Source organism: Salvelinus sp. IW2-2015, linkage group LG10, assembly GCF_002910315.2.
Source record: "Salvelinus sp. IW2-2015 linkage group LG10, ASM291031v2, whole genome shotgun sequence".
NCBI lineage: Eukaryota > Metazoa > Chordata > Actinopteri > Salmoniformes > Salmonidae > Salvelinus > Salvelinus sp. IW2-2015.
Genome location: NC_036850.1, coordinates 19,772,076 through 19,793,941, shown reverse-complemented (window position 1 = coordinate 19,793,941; position 21,866 = coordinate 19,772,076). Strand labels below are relative to the sequence as shown.

The window sequence follows — 21,866 nt, the reverse complement described above, 5'->3', positions numbered from 1 at the left end:
TGGCACAATTCTTGCTTGAGAAAGTGCTCTTTGCTAAGAAGTGACATTTCTTTTTGACCATTCATATTGAAATCATATTAAGATATTTCATTGCTACCCTGAAATGATTTTATATTGTGATTATAAAGGCTGCATTGGACTTTTAAACAAACAATAAAACACATGAGGTCAGAGTTCAATATTTGACAATTTTTCTATGCTGTTGTGTGGTGGGAATGATGCTACTGCAGAAGGATTCCTATTCTCACGGAATGATCCTACATTTAAAGACTGGGATGTTTTTAGGATGGCAAGACTCTGAGGATTCATTAAGAGTAGCAGTTTTTACAATATCCTCAGCAATGGGTAACATCTGACCATAATAACATGTGTGGAGAATTTGGGGATTCTGGTGTTGTTCTGTTTATACTGATGTCTATATAATTAGGATGGAGGGGTGGGAGGGCCATCAATAAAAATCTAGAGGGTTCCAAAAAAAAAAAAAGAAGCACGTCCATCTTCTTGCATTACATATCCACCTCATATGTTTCATGACTGCGTCAGTTGCAGTGACAGCCTAAAATCCCTCTGCATTTCAGACTTGAGTGCTGAAATGAGATCGCACAACCCCCAAGAATGTCACGCTAATTGAAGTCGACAAAAATACTAACAGCGTTCTTTTGAACTGCTGACATTGTACAGGGTGGATTAGGGAGCGTATATTAACAGGTGACAGGCGAGGCTGAACAGCGGTGCTGCACACGGCCTGGCTGTCACAACAGCCCTGGACAGACATGGGCTTTCACCAAATCAGAATGAGGACAGAGAGCGTGACAGACACAGAGGCCTGCTACTGCTGACTGCATGAGAAAACCACTCATCTAGAACACTTCCGATGACATAACTTTTTTCAAGCACTAATCAACTTCCTCTGTTCTCCAGTAGCTGAATTTCCTCTTCATTTTAGTTGGCTCAATTCATGCACCTTGGTTGGAGTGAGGCAGCGCCATTGTTCCTTTCTTTAATCACAGGCCAATAAAATGGCCATGAAAAACATCTTTATTTAGCATGTATTTCTTTACAAAGTCATATTTATATATATTTTGGGACACATTTATCACAAACAACAATCCTTACACAAGTAAAAAAAAATACAAAAAAACAAAGGCAATATTGACATCTTAAAAAGTGTGTGCTGACTCGAACTTGAAATGCTTAGGACATTCCTTTAGAGAGATGAGCAAGCCTACACAGAAGGCAAAAACAAAAAGAGAACTCAGAATTGGGGAATTGTACAACCTGGTGCCTACATCTCCATGAAGCAGACAGTCCAATGTCACCGCATCAATTACAGTAGTTTCCCTCATATACCAGACGTTACTGCAATAGTTTATATATTATGCAGCACAACACTTTAAAAAAGGTCATTCAAATGTCCAGATACTGGCCATTCTTTTGAAAAGTGTTAGCAGTAGAACAATTGGCAGTAAATATATAGTGTACATATTATTTGCGATATATCCTCTATGCAGAGAAAGCTGCCCATACACCTCTGCAGTGCTCACACTATACAAATAAAAATAGCTCATGCCATTAAATGACCTTAGACGAGAAGCGCCCTCTTAAACAGCCTTGTTTTTCATATTATTTATCATTTAAAAAGATTCATCAGTTTGAGATAAATGACATCGAGATAATATATCCTATGGGTGTTCAACATATTACTCATCCCCGCCCCCCTGTGCTTGGCAGACAGCAGCGTCAGACAGTGGTCCTGACTCACCATGCTACATTAAAATGTAGCACTGCTGTGATTTATATACACTGACCCCAGATCAGCCAAAAAGCCCACAGGGCCTCTGGCTCGAATACAGCAGCAGTGGACATACACAGACTAGTCATCTCAGTCGCACAGTGGATTCATCAGCGCACAGTGGATTCTGTCCAGTCAACCAATGAGCACACACACCTCATCTCTCACCACTTCCACTTAAAACCAGTATTTAGGAAAGGAAACAATACAGGCGCCCAACCCCACCCTACAGAGAACAACAACCTTCCAGATAGTTCTATATGGACAGATAGAAGAGTTTATGTTTCCCCTGAACTAGATGATGCTGGGTATGTATGGGTGTCTGGGGGTTGCTGGGCCACAGTCCTGTCCGGTCAGAGACTGCCGATGTTGGGGAAACTCTTGAGCTTCTCTGGGAAGTCGTCCTTGTAGAGKACTGGGTCTGCACGGTGTTCCACTACCTTCAGGGGCATGGTKCCGAACACCGACGCAAACTTGTTGATGCACTCCGATCTGGGGAAGTGTACAGAAGTTACCGGCGTTAATATTGAGGCATTCAACCACAGAAAAAAAACAAAAAAAAAACACATTCAGATATTGTATGTCCACTACTACCTCTATGAATATTGATTTGGCATATGCACACCATTTCTAGAGTTGCTAGGCGATGAGCATGCTCAGTGCAGGACGTACCTCTCTACCATGTGTGTCTGGTCCAGGGACAGACCGTCAATGGCTGTGCACTCAGGACACTTGAACTTCTTCCTTGGGGTCACCTAAATGGAACCAGGACAGTGACCTTTACAATCTACCATTCTGCCATTGCTACACAACTAAGAAACATACAGTACAGAATCTACTGTGTGGTGAGATCAAATCCCTGTGCTGATGAGACAAGTCTATAACCGTCAAAGTACTGCTTAAAGGGATACTTCGGGATTTGGGCAATGAAGCCCTTTATCTATTTCTCCAGAGTCAGATGAACCCGTGGATACGGTTTTTATGTCTCTGCGTGCATTTTGAAGGATGTTGCTAACTAGCTTTAGCGCAATTGTTAGCATACTAGTAAATACCATAGAATTACAATCATTGCGCTAATGCTAGTTAGCATTGGCTTGCAAAACTACCTCCAACTACCTTCATACCAGAGACAGAGACATAAAAATGGTATCCATGAGTTCATCTGACTCGGGGGAAGTAGATAAGGGACTTCAATGCCCAAATCCCAAAGTATCCCTTTAAGTTGCAGTTCTCTAGAATGTAATAAACCCATTAGATAAAGTCATGCTAGTTGTGACAGCAGGTCCAGCAGTGGTTGTTGCAGCAGAGTGTGATTGAGGGCTGTTGCGCTGAGGGAGGATGGTGTGCTGCTGTATACCTGAATGGTCATTAAAGGCCAGGGCATGCTGCTTGCRTGCYGAGGARAAACAGCTGTATGCTCATTAAAGGGGTGATGTATGGCCTTCCTCCGTCTTACCCACCCCACCAGTCCATCTTACTCCAGACTGGAGATCAGTGCTGAGGAGGACGTGTGGGGTGGGGTGAGTGAGCCCCTGGTGAGCTAGCCTACTGCAGGCACAGAGGGAGGGAGAAGGCATTGCTTTGACGGTGGGGTGAGTGAGCCCTGGTGAGCTAGCCTACTGCAGGCAGCAGAGGATGGGAGAAGCATTGCTTTGACGGTGGGTGAGTGAGCCCTGGTGAGCTAGCCTACTGCAGGCACAGAGGAGGGAGAAGGCATTTGCTTTGACGGTGGGGTGAGTGAGCCCTGGTGAGCGAGCCTACTGCACGGCACAGAGGGAGGGAGAAGGCATTGCTTTGACGTGGTGGTGAGTGAGCCCTGGTGAGCTAGCCTACTGCAGGCACAGAGGGAGGGAGAAGGCATTTGCTTTGACGGTGGGGTGAGTGAGCCCTGGTGGCTAGCCTACTGCAGCACGAGGGAGGGAGAAGGCATTGCTTGACGTGTGGGGTGATGAGCCCTGGTGAGCTAGCCTACTGCAGGCCACAGAGGAGGGAGAAGGCATTGCTTTGACGGTGGGGTGAGTGAGCCTGGTGAGTAGCCTACTGCAGGCACAGAGGGAGTGAGCAGGCATGCTTTGACGGTGGGGGGGACCTGGTTGAGCTAGCCTATGCAGGGCACAGAGGAGGGAAGAAGGCATTGCTTTGACGGTGGGTTGAGTGAGCCCTGGTGAGCTAGCCTACTGCAGGCACAGAGGGAGGAGAAGGCATTGCTTTGACGTGGGGTGAGTGAGCCCTGGTGAGCTAGCCTACTGAGGCACAGAGGGAGGGAGAAGGCATTGCTGTTAGACGGTGGGTGAGTGAGCCCTGGTGAGGCTAGCCTACTGCAGGCACAGAGGGAGGGAGAAGGCATTGCTTTGACGGTGGGGTGAGTGAGCCCTGGTGAGCTTAGGAAAACATAGTCGGGGGTGGCAGTCAGTGACACCCAGATAAGAGAGGTTAAGGCTGGGCTTTAGGGACGGCCTCTGCACCTGGACACGGTCACAGCGTTGGGGAGGTATCAGGGGGCACAGAGGGGTGAGAACTGATCAGAGACAGAGCCTCTGGCAGGACAGGACTGGAAAAAATAAATATTTCTGCATTCTGGGACTATTCCACCTCTGTGGAGTTGGAGTTATGGCCTTCAGCTTCCTGATATGTGGTGCATGTTGTAGTACTGCTCCTAATGAGATATTAACATATATTAACATAGCTCCGTCCCAAATGCCACCCCATTGACTAGGAAGTTCACTCATTTGGACCAGGGCCCATAGGGCTCTGGTCAAAAGTAGTGCACCATTATAGGGAATAGAATGCAATTTGGGATGCAAGCCATGGCTCTGGTGAACATCCAATATTGAATTTGACGCCCTAAGGACCTAATGTCAGCATAATGGGTTGGGTAGGACTGTTGTGTTCAGGTGGTGGTACAACGTTGTGTTCTGTTCTGTACCTTTATGGGGGCTTTGCCAGTGATGTTGGCCACCAGGAAGTTSATGGCGATATCCTCACAGTTCATATGAGCATCCACCCAGTTCTTGATGTCTCCTGGCATCTTGTAAGTGTACAGGCAGTTAAAGTACTGGAAAGGAAAGAAGCCAGTGTTACTCAACATCAAAATCAGCAAGCAGTGGAAACTATCTTCATGTAGATAAATACTGAAATACATTTAAAACATTTGTCATCCTACTCACTCGTGATATGATAAATGAGTCTAACCTCTGAATAGAGGGATGTGTTTTCTCAGAAGTATTTGCTTTAAATCAAAAGGAAAGCTTTTGGTTGACAGTGAGACAGATAACCTAACCTTTGACTTTTCCCTCCTCTCTCTGTGTGACCTAACCCTGCCCCCTCCACATACTGGGCCTGGCAGGGGGACAGAGGGAGGAGGGGCTTCTGTCTGAGACTAACCTTGTGGTAGAAGGCTGCTCCAGTCAGAACCATGGACACCTCGTTGGTGAACTCGGACTCGTACTTCCACTTCCCCATCTCGTGGTCCCACAGGTGGAGCCGACCCGGGTACCCCACCAACCGGTCTTGGAACTCCCTCCACACCTGAGGGGCATGGTCGGGGGAAAGAGACTGTTAGACACAAATTACAGGTTTTCCAGGAATTTGGAGAAAGTTCCAAGTTAATGGAATTAGGCAACACTAAAAACATTCCAAGTAGCCTCCTTTCACTTTCTTCAAGGTAGTGCTAGAAGACCGCCATCACTGAGATACAGTGAACCTTGGGGCTCAAAGTAACGAGATGAAAGCTACAGGCCCTCTCTGTGATGGGCAGAGACTTGTGACTGGATAACTGGATGGAGACTGGATAACGGACTGGAGACTGGATAACGGAGCCAGCAGCCTGTCCCAGTATTGGACTCAGCGAGAGGCAGTAGAGCCAGACAGCCTACCTTCCCCACAGCAGCCTGCCTCTCATTTCATGTCATTATCCTCAAATTGTTCTCAATTGTCTCAATAGGTCCTAAATGCCTTCAGGTGAGTGCCAAGCCGGGCTGTAGGCATGGACAGCATCAGCTCTGGCCTGTCACCATCCGTCACACATCAAACATATCTCCAGCACCCGGCAGCCGCCTCACAAATACCACTACTGGAGGCTGACTTAAGCTCCCTGGAGGAGTTTAAACTCTGGGGTCAGCCCTAAGTAGCCAGCGTTTACCTGCCAGTAGGAATGCACTAAGCCCAAGGTCAAACATTTGGGGTGATATCTCCCAGGCGAGATACAGGGTATCCTCTCTCTCACCTCGTAGCCAAACTGCAGTTCGTCAGATGTCAGCATGATGATGTCATCGTCGATGGCCAGCACGGCCTCAGTCTCGATCTCGTCGTACGGGAAGAAGCGGTTGCTGAGCTTGTTCTCTTTGGTGCGCACCACCTTGAGAGGCGCGGCAATCTTCGGCCATAGAGAATCTAACCGAGGGACAGAGACCAAGGGAATATGAGTGATAAGCCTACAATACAGACTGGTCATAGAAAATCCATTCTATCAATGCAAATGGAGACCTTGGCAAACGGGTCAGTTAGCATTGTGTGCTACTTGAGAAGCTGCAAGACATTAAGTAAACTGAAAATTACTTCCACACATTCCAAATCTGACAGTATATATTGCATCACCCACCTACACCTAAGACATCAAACCAGACTGCCAGTTTTCTAAGTCAAACTAACATCTAGACTTCAGTTGGAGAGGAGTGGAGTTGGGTTGCCATCAAGGGAGAYGTTTCAAAATGGCAATCCTAGTGGAAAAGTACGCTAGCAGTAAAACTAATCACTGACTCGAATCGCAACGCCAACTTGAATCATGTGCAAGCCTGATCACACCAAAATTCCTCTCAAGGCAGAGCAGCAACGTTAGCTTTTTAAAAAGTAGTCTTTAGTGAGCTTGGGAAGTGTCCATGGCACGGAGCAGAGTCAGACAGATGGCACAGAATGTCACCCCATTAAGGCTCTAACTGGGGCCTGACAAGCAGGCAGCGCTCCCAACTCACCGACGAGCTCTGAACGTCTCCACACTAAACTGTCAACAGGAGAACTCCTGTGATATATTCAAGTGCTTTCCTCTCTCTTTCCTCCTCTCTTCCTTTTCCAAAGATGAGCAGGGAGATGAGTGCAGTGCAAAATCAGCTTAGATCTGATTGAATCAGTACAGCCTGGCCTTTTCTTTTGGTATGGGTTTGCACACACGTACTGAAACATTTTCTGGCTGCTGGAAGCCCATCTACTTTGCTTCTCATTTTCAGACTTTCTCCTGGGCTAACCAGGAGATCCTCTCCACCACAGAAAAACAGAATCCTGCTGCAATCCCCATCTCTCCTGTAGTTACCTCTGTCTCCATGCTCTGCAGCTCCATAACTGTCTTTGAACGATGTGAAAAACAGGTTTCTTCAGGTCATGAAGCTAAGATTGTTTGAGTGAACAAATAAACTATGAAGTTAATCATGACATCCAAACACAGTACAATCTCTGTGCATGTCAGAAGCAGAAGATAAAATAATACAATTCTATGTTGTGGACTTTATCTTAGTACTCCAAGACTTAGGCTCCCAAGCAGCACCTTGTTAAAATGCCAAACGTGCAGGACTCGAGGCGGCAGCTTATGGCCGCTTGAAATAAACACAATCAGGCCTTGTGAGGATGAGGAGGAAATCCGTCCTCATCCCAAGCAGAGGACCCGAGTTGACCCATGAACGGCCCCTTGTTAATTCTAATGGGTCACAAAGCTCTGGCCAGGCTCCACTGACGCCTCTAATCAAAGGCTACACTGGGCCATTAGAGTGAGCTTCAAAGTGGCCCGCTGCTTCATTACATTACACAACTCTATGCAGAGGATAGATTTAATTCCCTGCCGTCCCCCGAGCTGTCAGTGTTAAGGGGCGCCATAAACAGCCGCATACCTAAATCGCCTTGTTAAGAGGAATCATTAGAGCAAAGCCACAATAAATAATGACTAATATCAGCTTACTCTAAAACATCTCTAATGGGCTCTAAATGAGGGCTGTGGCAGGAGGACAGACAGGCAGCACTAGCAGAACACTGCACTCTGTTTGATGAAGTGGAGTGTCTGTAGTGGACAGTATATCAACATGAATGAAAGGCCTCTACGTCGTCTGGCTTGCCAGTACCGAGGAGACCTGTTGACATCGGAAGGTTAGAATGAGGTGGCTGCTGCAGCACCGAGTAGGGTGGGTAGGAGGAGTTGTTTTCTGTCCGACCGGCAGCAACATGCCACGGAGCTGCTCCAGTTTCCTGATTCTCAACATGAAGCAAAGCCAGAGAGAGGTTTGGCTCCAGCCGCGAGCATGTCATGCTTTTCAGTGTCTAAACTTATAGAGAGATGGTCTTGGCTGCTGAAGCTGTTATCACTCATCTGGTACACATCAAGAGCTCCATTTTGTGTATTAAACCATGGCATGGTGAAATAACCACTTCTCACATCACGTTGGCAGTTAACATGGAGTGTTCAGCCACTTTCCCATTCCTTGTGTGTATCAATCTGCCATCTTTAGTCATTTATTTTGACTCTTTGGTAGCTATGAAGTAAGGCAATCTGACAGAACACTAATATCCCATCTTCGAACATCCAACATAGCATCATCGTTGTCACTGAAAAGGTTAACTCATGAAAACTCCTATTGCTGGTGTGCTTGTTTAAGGGTAATATTTGAATCAATAATGGGTTTAATGAACAGTATGGGGAAGGGAGGGTCAGAATCAGAGGTGTATTCACTAGGAACCAAACAGAAGAACATCTACCAAAATGGAGAGGGACTACCTGAACCTGTCCAATAAGAAACTTATTTTAGTTTCAGCCCCTCAAAAAAATGTATTTTGCAAAAAGTTACGCTATGGTGTGTGCTAATGAATACAGCCTAGGGATCGCCTTCAGGGGGACTCTTGTTCTGGTTGTTCCACACCACTAGTAGCTTGGCCAGGCTGGGAACCTTGGAGATCTCAGTGATGACCCGGAAGAGGCTCTCGATACGGTCGTAGGTCAGCACCACAGCAGTGAACCCTGGGGACCTCGGTGGGATGAGAGGCAGGAACAGAGGGCTGTTCACACTCGACCACTTCTACAGAGGACAAGAGACCAAAAAGGTTAGAGTCACTCACTCCTACAATGCAGACGTATGCCTAGCTAGCTTCATCTGTCTGCCATCCTGGCCCGCGTCATGTTTTCCATCRTGATTTAAGCTGCCATTCCATTTCTTGATTCAGCAATGTCACCTACAGTGATTTCCAGACAATGTTTTTTTACTAGGGAACAGGAATAATCTTTTAATTAATTTGAAAGATTAATAGACTCACAATCAGGAATGCCGAGCACCCAGCGTGAAGTGATCTGGAATGACAAGCACACTATAAAAAACGAGCAGTAGCTGAGCTGTTCAGAGCACAGCTCTGTAAGACAGAGACAAAGAGCTCCACCCTCATCTCAGGTACATGTGTAAGTTGAGTCCACACACTATGACTTGGTAGTCTTGGCCTCTCCTGCTGTTTCTACACTGCTGCTTTGRGATGTTATAAGTGACGTTTTGTCATGAAGCTCTGATGAGCTCCATGCAGCAAGGGTCCAGATGAGTTCAAGCGGGGCGGGGGGGAGAGAGCAAGGGAGGCAGGGCAGGGGGGAGAGATGGAGGCAGGGCGATGCAGGCAACGGTGTCGGGGGTCCAGTGTGGGACTTGGATCCTCTTCCTGGCCCCGTCTTAAAATGGCCCGTTAACTCTGGAAGATGCACAGACCCTAGCCTAGATCAAGTGACGCTGTAAAATAAAATACTGGCACAAGGAGGCACACACACACACGGAGACAAAGAGACACTCAATACAGACCTCTGAACTAACATATAGACAACAACTGACATTTTGAGTAATACGATTATACAAGGGTAACAATATGTCAACATGCGACACAGGAGACTCACTGCAGCAGCTTAAAGTGCTCTACAATCTACAGGGTCAACTTCTACGCTCCCGTTCTGTTAGCAGGAGCATTATGCTGACTGGATGATGTGGTTTTAACCCTTAATTAACTGTCAAACACTACAACAGTAGCATTCTCAAATAAAGGAGGTTGCAGCTGACTTAATCAACTGTACCAAAGGCCCCCCAAAGCCTCCAGACCTCCACTAGAGACATGTGCTAACCTCATAGGGAGGGAATGGAGATTTGTGGGCTTCTTGAAGTGCTTCTCTGTTCTGCTGCAGACAGGTGACCACAAACAGACTGGTGTTTCTGTGGCTCTTCCAACGGCGTCCACCATATCTGTCACCATAAACATGGTCACCTCATATACCCTACATCAGTCAGTACTCACCAATAAAAAAAACTCAACTTTACTAGCAAACGGAAACTTCTCTGGGGTGGTGTGACACTGACATACAAGCAGAGGGGGAAATAATTAAACTAACACGGTGACACATAAGTGGTGAGATGAAGAGAAGAGGAAAGGGACCACTTAAGTCATTTGTCAGATGACATAAACAAGATGAAAGAAAGACAGCCACTTCTCCAATGTTAATTAGCCCAGTTAAATTGAGTTCACTGCTTACAATGATCAATTTACACAAAACGGGAACATGCAGCCATTTGGGTGATTTAGGCTACACATTATTGTGGTGGTGTTTGGAAAAGTAGATTGACGCAAATCATTGTAAACAGAGAACAACATGGCATTTGAGTGTTTGACAAACAGTGTTCTCTCCACAATAACAAATGCTTTCCCAAGGCAATGTGGAAGTAGCAGCAGCTCCAGTGATGACTGGAGGCAGGTCCATCTAGCCAGCAGGGGGCCTTTGATTTGTGTGTGTGTGTGGGGTGTGTGATGATTGTCTACCAGGGATTAGGAGAAGCAGAGATGGTGCAGCCGTCACATCTTCTCAAGAGTCCTGATATGAGTACATTCACAGTGCAGGCTTCGTCTGCTCTCTACCAGTGAAGGAATCGTCTGGCCAGGTTTCTTGGCCCATTTAAACCACTGAACAAGCCCCGACTTAGCCTAAATTCAAACGTTAGATGTCCCCTAATGGTCAAGGTCAAGCTTAAAAAATTATCAGTTGCCATTTACCATGAATATTCATTACTATGAAAGGTGTAATTAATTGGACCGACACCACCCTTTTGAGCAAACCATGGTGCGTTGTTTAGTGTGCACCCAATGCGAAGTGTGTTCACACCATTCCAAACTAAGGGAGAAAACACGCCAGAGCTCAGAAGAAGAAGAACACCCTCCAAACCAATCTGATATGAAAGCCCCCTGGGTACAAAGTCACCTAACCTTCAGCCACCTTTCAGAGGCTGAACAGGTGACTACCATGGATTACCCGTTTCGTATCTTACAACTATGCCCACGGCCGTACAAAAAGCAGCCTGTCTGTCCCTCCCTAGCCTGAAAAGCCTTCTAAAGGCACTGCTACTAGCAGAGAGCCTGTGAAATGTGCTTTCAATTATGACCCCGAACGAAGGATACAGAACAGCAGAGAAAAAAAACCTGCTTGATTTATTTAGTGTCCTGTTCCAATTCTGCTCGACGTGTTTCCACTGAATACGTAGAGATAGCACTTCTCTAGCATTGGAATGGTAATAGGTCTGTGGCCCTGCACAATAAAATTTGATTTGCTTAACCTCTTGTGAGCAGGGACTAAGACAGCAGACCTAAATGACGATTGGTTGGGAAAAAAGGCAGACAGGAGTTTCAGATAAAGAGAGAGGTGGGTAATGTCAAGTGTAACTGTTGATTAACCAGCTACCCACTCCGAAAAAAGGCMACACTKGCTSTGATTGAGCAGTTGGCTTGAGTAGAAAGTAATTAGWCYTGARGTSTTGAAGAGCTTTGAATTACTCTGAGAAGCCAMGTGTTGTAAACATACCTTCAGTCAGAGTCAGTGTGACTTGTTCAGACCAACATAACCTGACTGGCTCACATATCACCAACCATTGGTAGGACTGGGTAGGGCTGTCCAATAAGGAGGAACATGGGCCCCCCTCCTCTACCCCACAGACAGACAGAGGAAGGGCGGAGCTGCATGTGGTGTCTTTGGGGACTGCAGCAGATCAGGCTGGGGTGATTAACAGCCCCTGAGAGGTGATAGCTGAGCCAAGCTGTCTGCATCCCCACACTCCCACAACCACAGAGAGGTTACACACACACACACACACACACACTCCTTAAACAGTGTTCTCTCACACATACACAATGACTCAAACACTAAGGCATGTATTTTTCACCACACTGGAGGCATCCTCCCAGTGCAGAACTGCTGACACAAACACACTGGCTGTTTCAGCAGTACTGGGTGTTTACCAAGCAGCCAAAGACCACTAGACTACATCTGTGGAGAGAGGGACCTATAAAGAGGAAGCTGTCCTGCCACCCAGCCAATACACTGGGAAAGACTTACCTGGGAAAACTGTGTCATATCTGTCACTGAGGGAGTCAGTCACTGTTTTTCTGTTTTGTGAGGCCAGCAGTGTCAGGTCACACATCAAATCAACCACACACTGCAGACTGCACCCCCATAAATATGCCTCGTATGTCTAAGAAGATTCAGTGGTTAACCACAGTAAAAAACAATAACGTGGTGTAGGCTAGAGGGGCATAGATTATAGCAGGCTCCAATGGAAGACTTTTGATGTATCCAATCATGTTAAAACACATCTAGCCTAAAACGCATCATTCCACTCTTCAAAGACCTAGCAACTAGAGGATTACTCACCACCACAGGAGGGTTGTTCCACTGTTCGTAGGTAGGTGCGGGCAGCATAGGGGTAGATGCGGTCATTGATGATCTGAAGCGTTGTMATGCCGATGGCCTTCATGGAGCTGAAGTAAGCGTCCCAGAACCAGCGGGCCTGAGGAGAACAGAGTTGTTGGAGTAAAAACATATGGTCTGGACCCTGGACAAACAGACATGCTGTCATAAACGTGAACACACATTCAGAAGGCATCCCAGTGACTGGAGAACAGGAAGGACTGCTCTAGATGGTTAGAATCTCTAACATCATCTGTCCTACAGCAGGCCAAGACCTTCTACAGCTCACCTGACTTTCAAAGCACAGGGCAGCCAAATATCAACCTGGCCAGTGGTTCCAAACCTTTTCTGTTACTGTACCACCAACTTAATTTTACTCTGCCAGGGGTACCCCTGAAGTACCCTCTCATGTGCATTTTACCATTAGGCCTGTGGTCTCACGAGTCTTCTCAAGTACACCTTGTGGATAGGCCAAGTACCCCTACAGGTCCTAGTAAACCTGGTTGGGAACCCCTGCTTAAGGTCCATTGGGACTACAATACATGTTTGATCCAAGATGTATGCAAACTATGTACACATCTACTTTTAGTTGTGCATCAAAAATCTATTTTTAGTCACTTCACTACCAGTCCATGGTAACAACAAGGAGCATTACGGTGCCAGAGGGGAAGTGTAGCCCAGCAGTCAATCATATTTCAATGCAGATGTTACTTGTACACCCAGGCAGCACCCCAGCTTCCCCGGTGCGCCCCTCCCACTGATCCATTAAGAAACATCAAGGGACAGCTATGGAGGTAGAGGAGCCCATAAGAGTAAATGATCCTTAAAACAGAACTGTCTCCTGCCAGGAGGCGCCATGTCAGTGTGACCTGACTCCACCTCAGCAGCTCCTAGGTGACCCTGAGTGCAGCACTCTTTAACAAGCACATGGGGGAGGTCCATACTGGACCCCTCAACTCCAACTGCCATTTGACTGGTTAGCCAGAGCACACCCTGGAAACTATTCCCACAGCCTGAAACTCAAGGTATTAACAGCATATTTGTTGGGTGAGAATAAGACCCCCAGCTGAAGAAGTCCTCCTCTGTTTGGGATTTGGTGCAGAGGATGATCAAACGACGAACAGACAACAACGGTGCACAAAATTAAAACTGCAATTCAGCAAACACAGTTCTAGCATAGGCTGCTACAGCTTAGCCAATGAGCCAACCGTTTTGCTAGAGCTGTGGTAGTCTTGGCCTGGCTACAGGGCTCTGTCCTTCCATAGCAGTGGAGCAGCTTGTCCTGGTGTTTTTGTTGTCGTATGGTCCACCGAGAGCTCTCAGCGGCACATGAGAAGGAACCAGCTCCCAACTCCACATCCCCACCCGTAGTCCCCTTTAACACTGGAGAAATACAAAAACAGCGTTTATTTTTATGGAGGGGGTGAGGAGTATTCAAAAAKACTTTCTAATCTCAGGGGGACCCAACGGCCCATAAATCAGCCAGTGATGAAAGTTTCCTTTCCGACCGGGAGGAGGCAAAAAGCAAACTGCTCCGGCCTAAGAGGCCCGCCCCGCCCCCTCCCAGCGCCTGCAGGAATTTTTATGAGGAGGGAAGAAGAGACGGAGTCACAGCAGAGAAAAAGGGCAGAGCGGTCTGCTTCACTGCAGCACTGTCATTCCCTTCCTCTAACATACGGCGCTGGGCTAAGGAGACTGAATTCTCTTAAAGGTGTGCTTGAACTTGGACCATAAACATCCATCAATTCAAAACCGATTTGGCTAATTTATGCTACTGCAACTAAAATAAATGTAATTACTTGCACCTCTTAATAAGATATAAATYKWGTAAAAGTAAARTTGTCATGGTGAACAATTACTTAGCACAAACTTGCTTAGGAGGACATTGTAGTATTACCACGATGACAGACAACTGATCATCAATAGTGGTTCCTGTGAGACTGAGAAATCATAATAATAGCCAGACTTTCACGACCAGGGTCAAGGGAATAACCCAGTCCACCATCTCTTTCTCTAGCTATACTCTGCTGTCCGTCAACTCCTTTTAGACTTGGAGGGTTCAGACAGGATTACATTGGGCTTGGTACTATAGCTGCAGCCCTGTGATTGACAAGTACTCATTTCAGCTGTACTGATCTAACAAAGCATGTATTCTATTCCTAGGGTCTGACACAAACAAGGCTCAGGGGAAAGCCTCAGGTGACCACCGCTAACATTTAGCAGCTGTTAAGCACTTAGCTCACAATTTGCAACCTATGTGGATGCTACCACATCAGATGTTGAAATCATTTTTTTCTCCTGAAATGATGCTGCTGGCTACTGCTGGATTAGGAGTTTTACATTTGACCTTAGTTGTGAGGCCCTGTATAAGTGAGACAGAATGTCTCCTCAATTATCCAATTATCATTCAATTTAGGACTTAGTAAATCATACAGATAGTCAATCAAAGCTGACATGGAGTCATCATGAGTAAGGCTGTGTTATTCTGATATTTTTCCCACTAATTGGCCTTTTGACCAATCACATCAGATCTTTTTCACAGCTGATGTGATTGGTCAAAAGACCAATTAGTGGAAAAAAGATCAGCATTGTGTATTTTAGGCATGCTAGCCATATGGTCAGAGACCTTTTAAACCCATAAAGGACTGAAGATGACAGTGTGGAATTCAGAACCACTGAGGAAAGAAAGACAGTCAGGCTCTCTGTTGGACAGTGAGTAAATACTTCACTTCAGCTCTTCAATAAGATCAATCAGAAGAAAAAAAATAATGTTCCTACAGCTCTTATAAAAAAAATGAAGGGAAGAAAAAAATACATAGTTTTGCACACGTCCAAATGAGTTAGAGTTGACAATGTGTTGTCTATAGTACTGACAATGTCAAGTCTTTATGGGGGACCAACTCAGTGACTCCGTGTCCTCTCCTCTCCAGCCAGTGAATGTGAGTGAGGAGTCTCTCCAGATGTGTACAGGTGTGGACTGATATGGAATGGGCTCTACGGCGCCCTATAAATCCTGGATAAGATGGGCCTTTGTGCTCCGGCCCCACCCTTACACGTCCTGAGCCCGGCTCCAACACCCTCCTCCCGTCAGTCCTGCAGTGGCCACAGGCACGCACATGGCAGTGACATACCTACCTACGCCTCACATTCCCCTGGCTTAAGATGTACTCACTACTCAACTCAGACCAATATGATTTGGYTGTGTTCCTCTGATCTCCAGTGAATTGATACAATGTTTATGATCAGTATTTGTTTTACTCCAAACAAACTACAATCCTTATCATCAGTCCTCATCTCTACTGAGAACCTTTTCCTGACAGGAAGACAACTGATTACACATCTCATAACTAAATTCCAAGCCCTAGACACAGACAGACTAACAGAGAAACACTAAGAGCAGTGGATAAGCATTTCTGATCCCCACAGCTACAGAGACAGGAGGGGGACCCTCAAGGGAAGACATATTCAAGGCTTGGCAAATGAAACAACTCCAACAGGGTTTCTGAGCTGTGGGGCTGATATGTCTGTTTGGCCAGTCTAATTGGTAAATGGACTAGCGTTGATACAAGGGAATGAGAAACAGCTTGGACGTGCAGAGCTCTCTGAGGGCTTTCACTTCTGTTTATTGAGGCTCAGTTGGACCAGTGAAAGGAGGGGATTTGTCATTGATTTGGCGCGACTGAAACTAACACTGAAGAACCTTTATAAGAGCTTTTAATCAAGATTAGATTGTCTCCTCATGYTCCCAAACAGACAACAGGACAGAAACTCTAGTCCTAAGGGCTCATTACAACGTGTYTGTCTCACACTTCAGTCTGCCTGTGTTATGGCTTCCATTGGGCTGACAGTGAGGCACGCGTCTCACAAGAACACAGGTTGGAATGGGAGCRTGAAAGTCACAACTCCTTTGACCCCGTCTTCACACTAACTTAACCTGAGAGGGCAGGAGRCACTTTCTCCTGAGGCGTAWTCATCTGGAAATAGACTATTACGACAACTCTATAAAGAGTGCATTTCCCTATATGTGCATATAAAAATCCCCAGCAAAGGGATTCAGTCTATTTGAATGTTAGCTGAAGAAAAGATGTGATCTGACTGTCACCTGTCTTTGCATCTCCTCCACCTGCCTGTGAGGGATACTCTTCAAGATGGTGTACATCTCTGGGAGCTTCTCCTCTGGAATGACCACGGATGCCCTGTACAATACACACACACAAAAATGTCAGTCAGTATCAATGTCAATGGAAAAAATGGCCACTGGTATTAAACTAGATCAGAAATCACAATACGAGCTCAGAAAAWCTAATGCAGAGATACATGTTGAAGTTGGTTGGAGTGAGATCATGAGCAGYGTCTTTAGCGTACCTCTTCCAGTCGAGGACCTCAGAGAAGGGCAGGATGTATGAGTCTGCTAGGATGACAGGGACACAGCCAGCCTGCAGCACATCACTGAGGGTGGCCTGTCCCAGCCGAGCCCCGCGCAGCACCACACAGAACGACGACTCCTGGGGAACACAGATTACAACAAGGTATTACAATATCATAGCCATATCAACTGTACATGGCTTTATGACATTGCTGTCTCCAAACTAAGGAAGCTTAGACGGGTCAAAAACAKACTAACATAATATTAGTGGGCAGCTTGTGTTTGGTCAGAGTCTGATAAAATGACTGCATGAACTGTCGAGGTTGCCTCCCATATGGAAGAGTTTAGGGTGGGGAGGGCAATGTCATGGTGGACCAATTACAGACGTTAAAAGTATACAAGCAGGCAACCTAAAATACTATTCTAAAATACAGGCATCACTTAAAGCGAACCTTTCCAATGTCAGAGGTGGAGAAGGGGGAGGGGGGTGCTTTCACAGATTCTGCCACCCCACCCCTCCAGGCCCTCTCCTTGGTGGGACGTACCCCAGATGTGCGGCTACGCTGCACCCATACCAGATGATAAGCGCACTTCCTGTCTAGACAGGTCAGAGACGGGCTGGAGATGCACTTTGAGCAGACAGACAATGCAGAGAGGCACACTGGTTGACTGACTGCCACAGGCATTGTTGTAGTTTCCCAGGTATAGTCTGCATAAAGTTACCCACCTAGATAGACTGCCAACTCTTAGAGATGACCTACACAGCTGAGCAGAGCCCTCTTAAATGCATTTAAGTCAGATCTGCATGGCCATTATCAATGTTAAACATCAATTTCCCCCTAAGCTGTGTAATGTCTACAAGTGTGTGTACATGTTAGTCTAAACGGTAGCAGGTCTCTGTATGCGTCTCACCTGGAGAATCTGGGGGTAGTCGAACACCTGGCCMTTGTAGCAGCGTTTCCTCGCTGAGGCGGCTCCCTGAGAGAGGTTGCTGCACTTGTCCAGGAGGAGCAGAGCCTCCCCGTTCTCCTCCTTCARCCTCTCCAGCTCTGCCCGGTACTCACGGTGGATGGCCGTCTGAGATGACAGAATGAAGTAGCGCCGGGGCCTGCAGCCCGGGACGGGGACACCATTAGAAATAATGTAAATCTCTGTGACTGATGATGGTGACTGTAAAAGATAACTTCCCAAATGTTCCCACTGTGACATGAAGTGAGGATGCCTGTTGTCTTGCTTGAGGAAGCGATAAGAATCCTATTCTAGGTGCAGAAGTGTGGGTGGTGGTGTTGCTGCTCACCCAGGCTGTCTCTCAGGCAGCTCCACGTCTGCAGACAGAGGACTGTACACAGGGATGCTGACATCATAACCCTGCCTGTAGATCCATGTGGAGAAGCCTCCCCCTGCAAGCAGAGCCCTATAACACACACAAAACAAACACACGTATCCAATGTTACACCACTGTCACATAGGCTTACATAGTTAAGACAGAGAGAAGAGACAGCTATACAGAACTTTGCAGCAAGACAATACATGACAGATGTGCATATGCCCTGGCTGTTTCTTGTCATATCTGCTTAACAATGCTATTGAGTAACATGAAGATTGAAAAGTATTCACATGGACAAAAAGAGGCTGCCTAAACCTCATCCTTTTGTAGATCTGTATATGTAATAGTTATATGAGAACTGACAAACAATCTTTATGGCGTCCTACCTGTGGATGCAAGGACAACCTCACTCACACACACTGGCCTATATATACACATACAGCTGGTTCTGATGAGGCCMCACGCCAAATGGAGCACAGCTGGATGAGCCCAGGAAATTCCCTACAGCTCCAGATAAGTGTTCATCGTCTCAGGGCTTTCGGTTCATAAAATCCACCTTTTCCACCCAAAAGGAGCGATCGGCCAAGAGCAAGGCTGGGAAACATGGCCTCTCTCTGTGGCAGTAAATACCAGGAGATTAGGCATGTCTGCCCGCTCAAGGCCGCTAGAGGTTCTGTCATCTCTGGACTACTTTTAAGTAGTACTTTCATCTTAGCTGAATATTTTTCAAGCCCCCTTGTAATTATATGCAAGTTCTGTAGTTGTGTTGGAGATAAAAGATGGAATTGAATCTGGATTATCTAGTCAAGTAAAACGACAAAATATGGAGCGAAAAAACTAATTTAATAAAAACTATGAGTCAATTTAACAAAAATAAAAAATGTAGAAAACTATTCTCTGAACATATCAGACTATGGACATGTAAAGAAAACTGAAAGCTATGTTAACACCATGCTTCCCTCTAGTGGTGGTCTTGGTAGAACAAAATGTGCCTGGCAGTAACTCTGCTAACAAACACTGATCATTCATGCTGGAGTAAATATTAGCTGGAAGTCAAGGTTGGGTGATGAACCAAAAAACTAAAATGTGAGTTTATCCAACTATATTCATTGTAATTGACTTTCATTTTTTCCTGTGCTAGGTTTATTAATGTTACCGGTCTCTTGGCACATCAAGGGCTGTGTTGTAGTCTGGAGGTCCTCCAGGTAACATGTTGAACAGAAGGTGGTTCATTCCTTTGTCCCACCTGGAAACGAACATCTTTAGGGGTCAAAAACCTACAAATGTGTGCACTTAGATATCTGAAATGGGCTGATAGATCAATGTGGTAGATGAGAGCGGGGAGAGGAAGAATGACAGAGGGTAAAGAAGGATAAATACATATGAAGAGAACTCCCAGCTTCGGGGTGGAGGAGATAACAGTGCAACCCGAGCAGTGTGCAGGAAAKGTTACCTGGGGAGCATGGCCAGAGCCTGGGTAGTCTCCCGGATGCGCAGAGTTCTGATTGAGCACATCAATAGAGGGCACGAACAGGCATGCCCTGGTGACGTCATCGGTGTATAACTCACTGTCAGAGATGGCACTGAGCAGGTCATTGTACTCTCGGGACAGGCCTGTGCTGCTGATGGGCACTCCTACCTCATCCACAAAACGCTGCAGAGGATAGATGTACACCTGCCAGACAGACACAGTCATTTCTGATGGTCCACTTTAGCTGCTGTTGGATATATAACATCTTTCAAGCCTTCAATCATGTGGTTCAAAAGATAAGGTTCAGAGACTAACAATTGCAGATGAAACTAACTTCACGTATCTGTAATTTGTGACGTGTGATGGAGACTAGGCTCACCTTGATTCTATTCTTAGGGTTGTAGCCACATCGATACACATCAAAACAAGTGTGCATTCTGCAGCTAAGGTCCCCTCTCTCAGGAATAGGGTTGGAGACAGGCAGTCGGACGAGAGGTGCATCGTGCACGCTGCGTCGGTCCAGGCTCCAGTCTGCCGTTGATTCGATGGAGTGTGGCCAGAACTGGAACATCCCTGTGGCGATGAGTCCCAGTAGCACCACAGAGAACAGGGTGATGTAGTAGATGCAGTGTTTGGTTTTCATCCGTGGAATCAGAGCCGGGCCCCGTGAACTGTACTTTCCRGACGCGCACATGCTGAGCCTGACCATTCAACCACTTTGAGAGAGACAGAGAAATAAATATGTCTCCTGGTCCGTTGACACACTGCCAGGGTATGTATCAACAGTCTAAAATGGCTTCCTCTCCTAGAGGAAAGAGGCCATTTTGGACTACTGTTACAGCAAGAAAAAAAAAAGTTACTGTAACGTTACTTGGCCTTGCCTAAAAGAGCCAAGCAGGTCTCTTTATAAAAAATTACGTAACGACTTTAACCCAGTGACTGCTTACAACACTAGCTGTCAATCAAAGGCATTCTGTGAGGTAAAACTACCTAACGATAACAGGCTAAACTGAACAACTATCTAATATAACTTAAATACTCTGGCAGCAAACTCAATTTAGCTAGCAGACTGGTTGGCGAGTTAACTATATTGACGTTCAATGAAAACTTAATAGATTCGCTAAAACCAACTAGTTAAGTCGGCGTTTATTATAAAATACCAACTATATATAGTGTATATAGCTAGCTAACATCACACTTCTCATGATAAACTGAAATCTTGAAAAGTAAAAACAAGTAGCCAGCTAGCTTCAAGCTTAGCTAGCAGGTTTAGGCAGCAGACTTCGATTTGATCAGTAAACTTACCTTCACGCTTGACCGGTGCGAAGTCTATCACTGTTAATTCATACCCTCTTCTTAGCTAAGCGGCAAAGCAATAATGTATAGTTTTATACATTTAACGTTAGATAGCTAGCTAATTAAACGATATTGACGTTTTCGTGTGAATAATTTGATTTCCAGAAGTGGAACTCTTCTTCGCCTGTCAGAAACCCGTGGACTACTCTGCTTGCACTAGCTATAGTGCCACCTACTAAGGCGGAGTATCATCACACCCACCCAGTAGCATATAGATTTCTTTCACAAGAGACATTGTTTTTCTCCACTGAATTATACTGTCTCTAACTTGATTTGTGAATGGATAGCTATAACCTGGCATGAAATAGCTATATACTGGGCCATTGGTTTACAATTAACAAAATATGACTTTATAATTTACATGCGAATATTTACTTGAATGTGCAATCAACAGAAGCATAATGTCAGACATCCAGATAGGGACTAGATCATTTCAAACTAAAGCCAGCTGACATTTGGGCTGTTATGTAGGTTGCTACCAATGTTTTCTCACTATTCTCCCACGCACAACCACCATTATGGTAGGCCTATCTAGCTAAAAATATGCAGCTTGTTGAGAGGTTAGCAAATAGAAATGACATTTAAGAAAAAAGTTCAAGTAATTTTCTTTAAAATTGGTCTTGCTTTATTCCATTACAGGCAGGGCAGTGAGGGGTGGCGGGGGTTAAATACATTCTCAATCTGGGACAGGAAGGGAAGGGTAGCAAACCAGGTAAACATGGACAAGACATCTTTGAATTATTTATCTGTCAACACAGACCAATTTCTAAATCTGTTATCAATTTTGTTCAATTCTGCCAATAATCTGTCATATAGATCTTTCTC

At 45.8% G+C, this 21,866-nt stretch overlaps 1 protein-coding gene across 1 annotated transcript; it reads right to left on the bottom strand.

Moving 5' to 3' along the window:
• Nucleotides 1-1,020: 1,020 nt before the first annotated feature.
• Nucleotides 1,021-21,161, bottom strand: LOC111969484 (exostosin-2-like). Its single transcript, XM_023995655.2, is given in 17 exon segments — nt 1,021-2,284; nt 2,465-2,547; nt 4,719-4,847; nt 5,177-5,320; nt 6,018-6,184; nt 8,655-8,844; nt 12,486-12,521; nt 12,523-12,621; nt 16,624-16,717; nt 16,887-17,026; nt 17,800-17,995; nt 18,185-18,301; nt 19,371-19,460; nt 19,668-19,712; nt 19,714-19,889; nt 20,065-20,401; nt 20,991-21,161. Coding segments are annotated over 16 exon segments (2,175 nt in total). The 5' UTR covers nt 20,395-20,401; nt 20,991-21,161; the 3' UTR covers nt 1,021-2,145.
• Between the last annotated feature and the right edge of the window lie 705 nt (nt 21,162-21,866).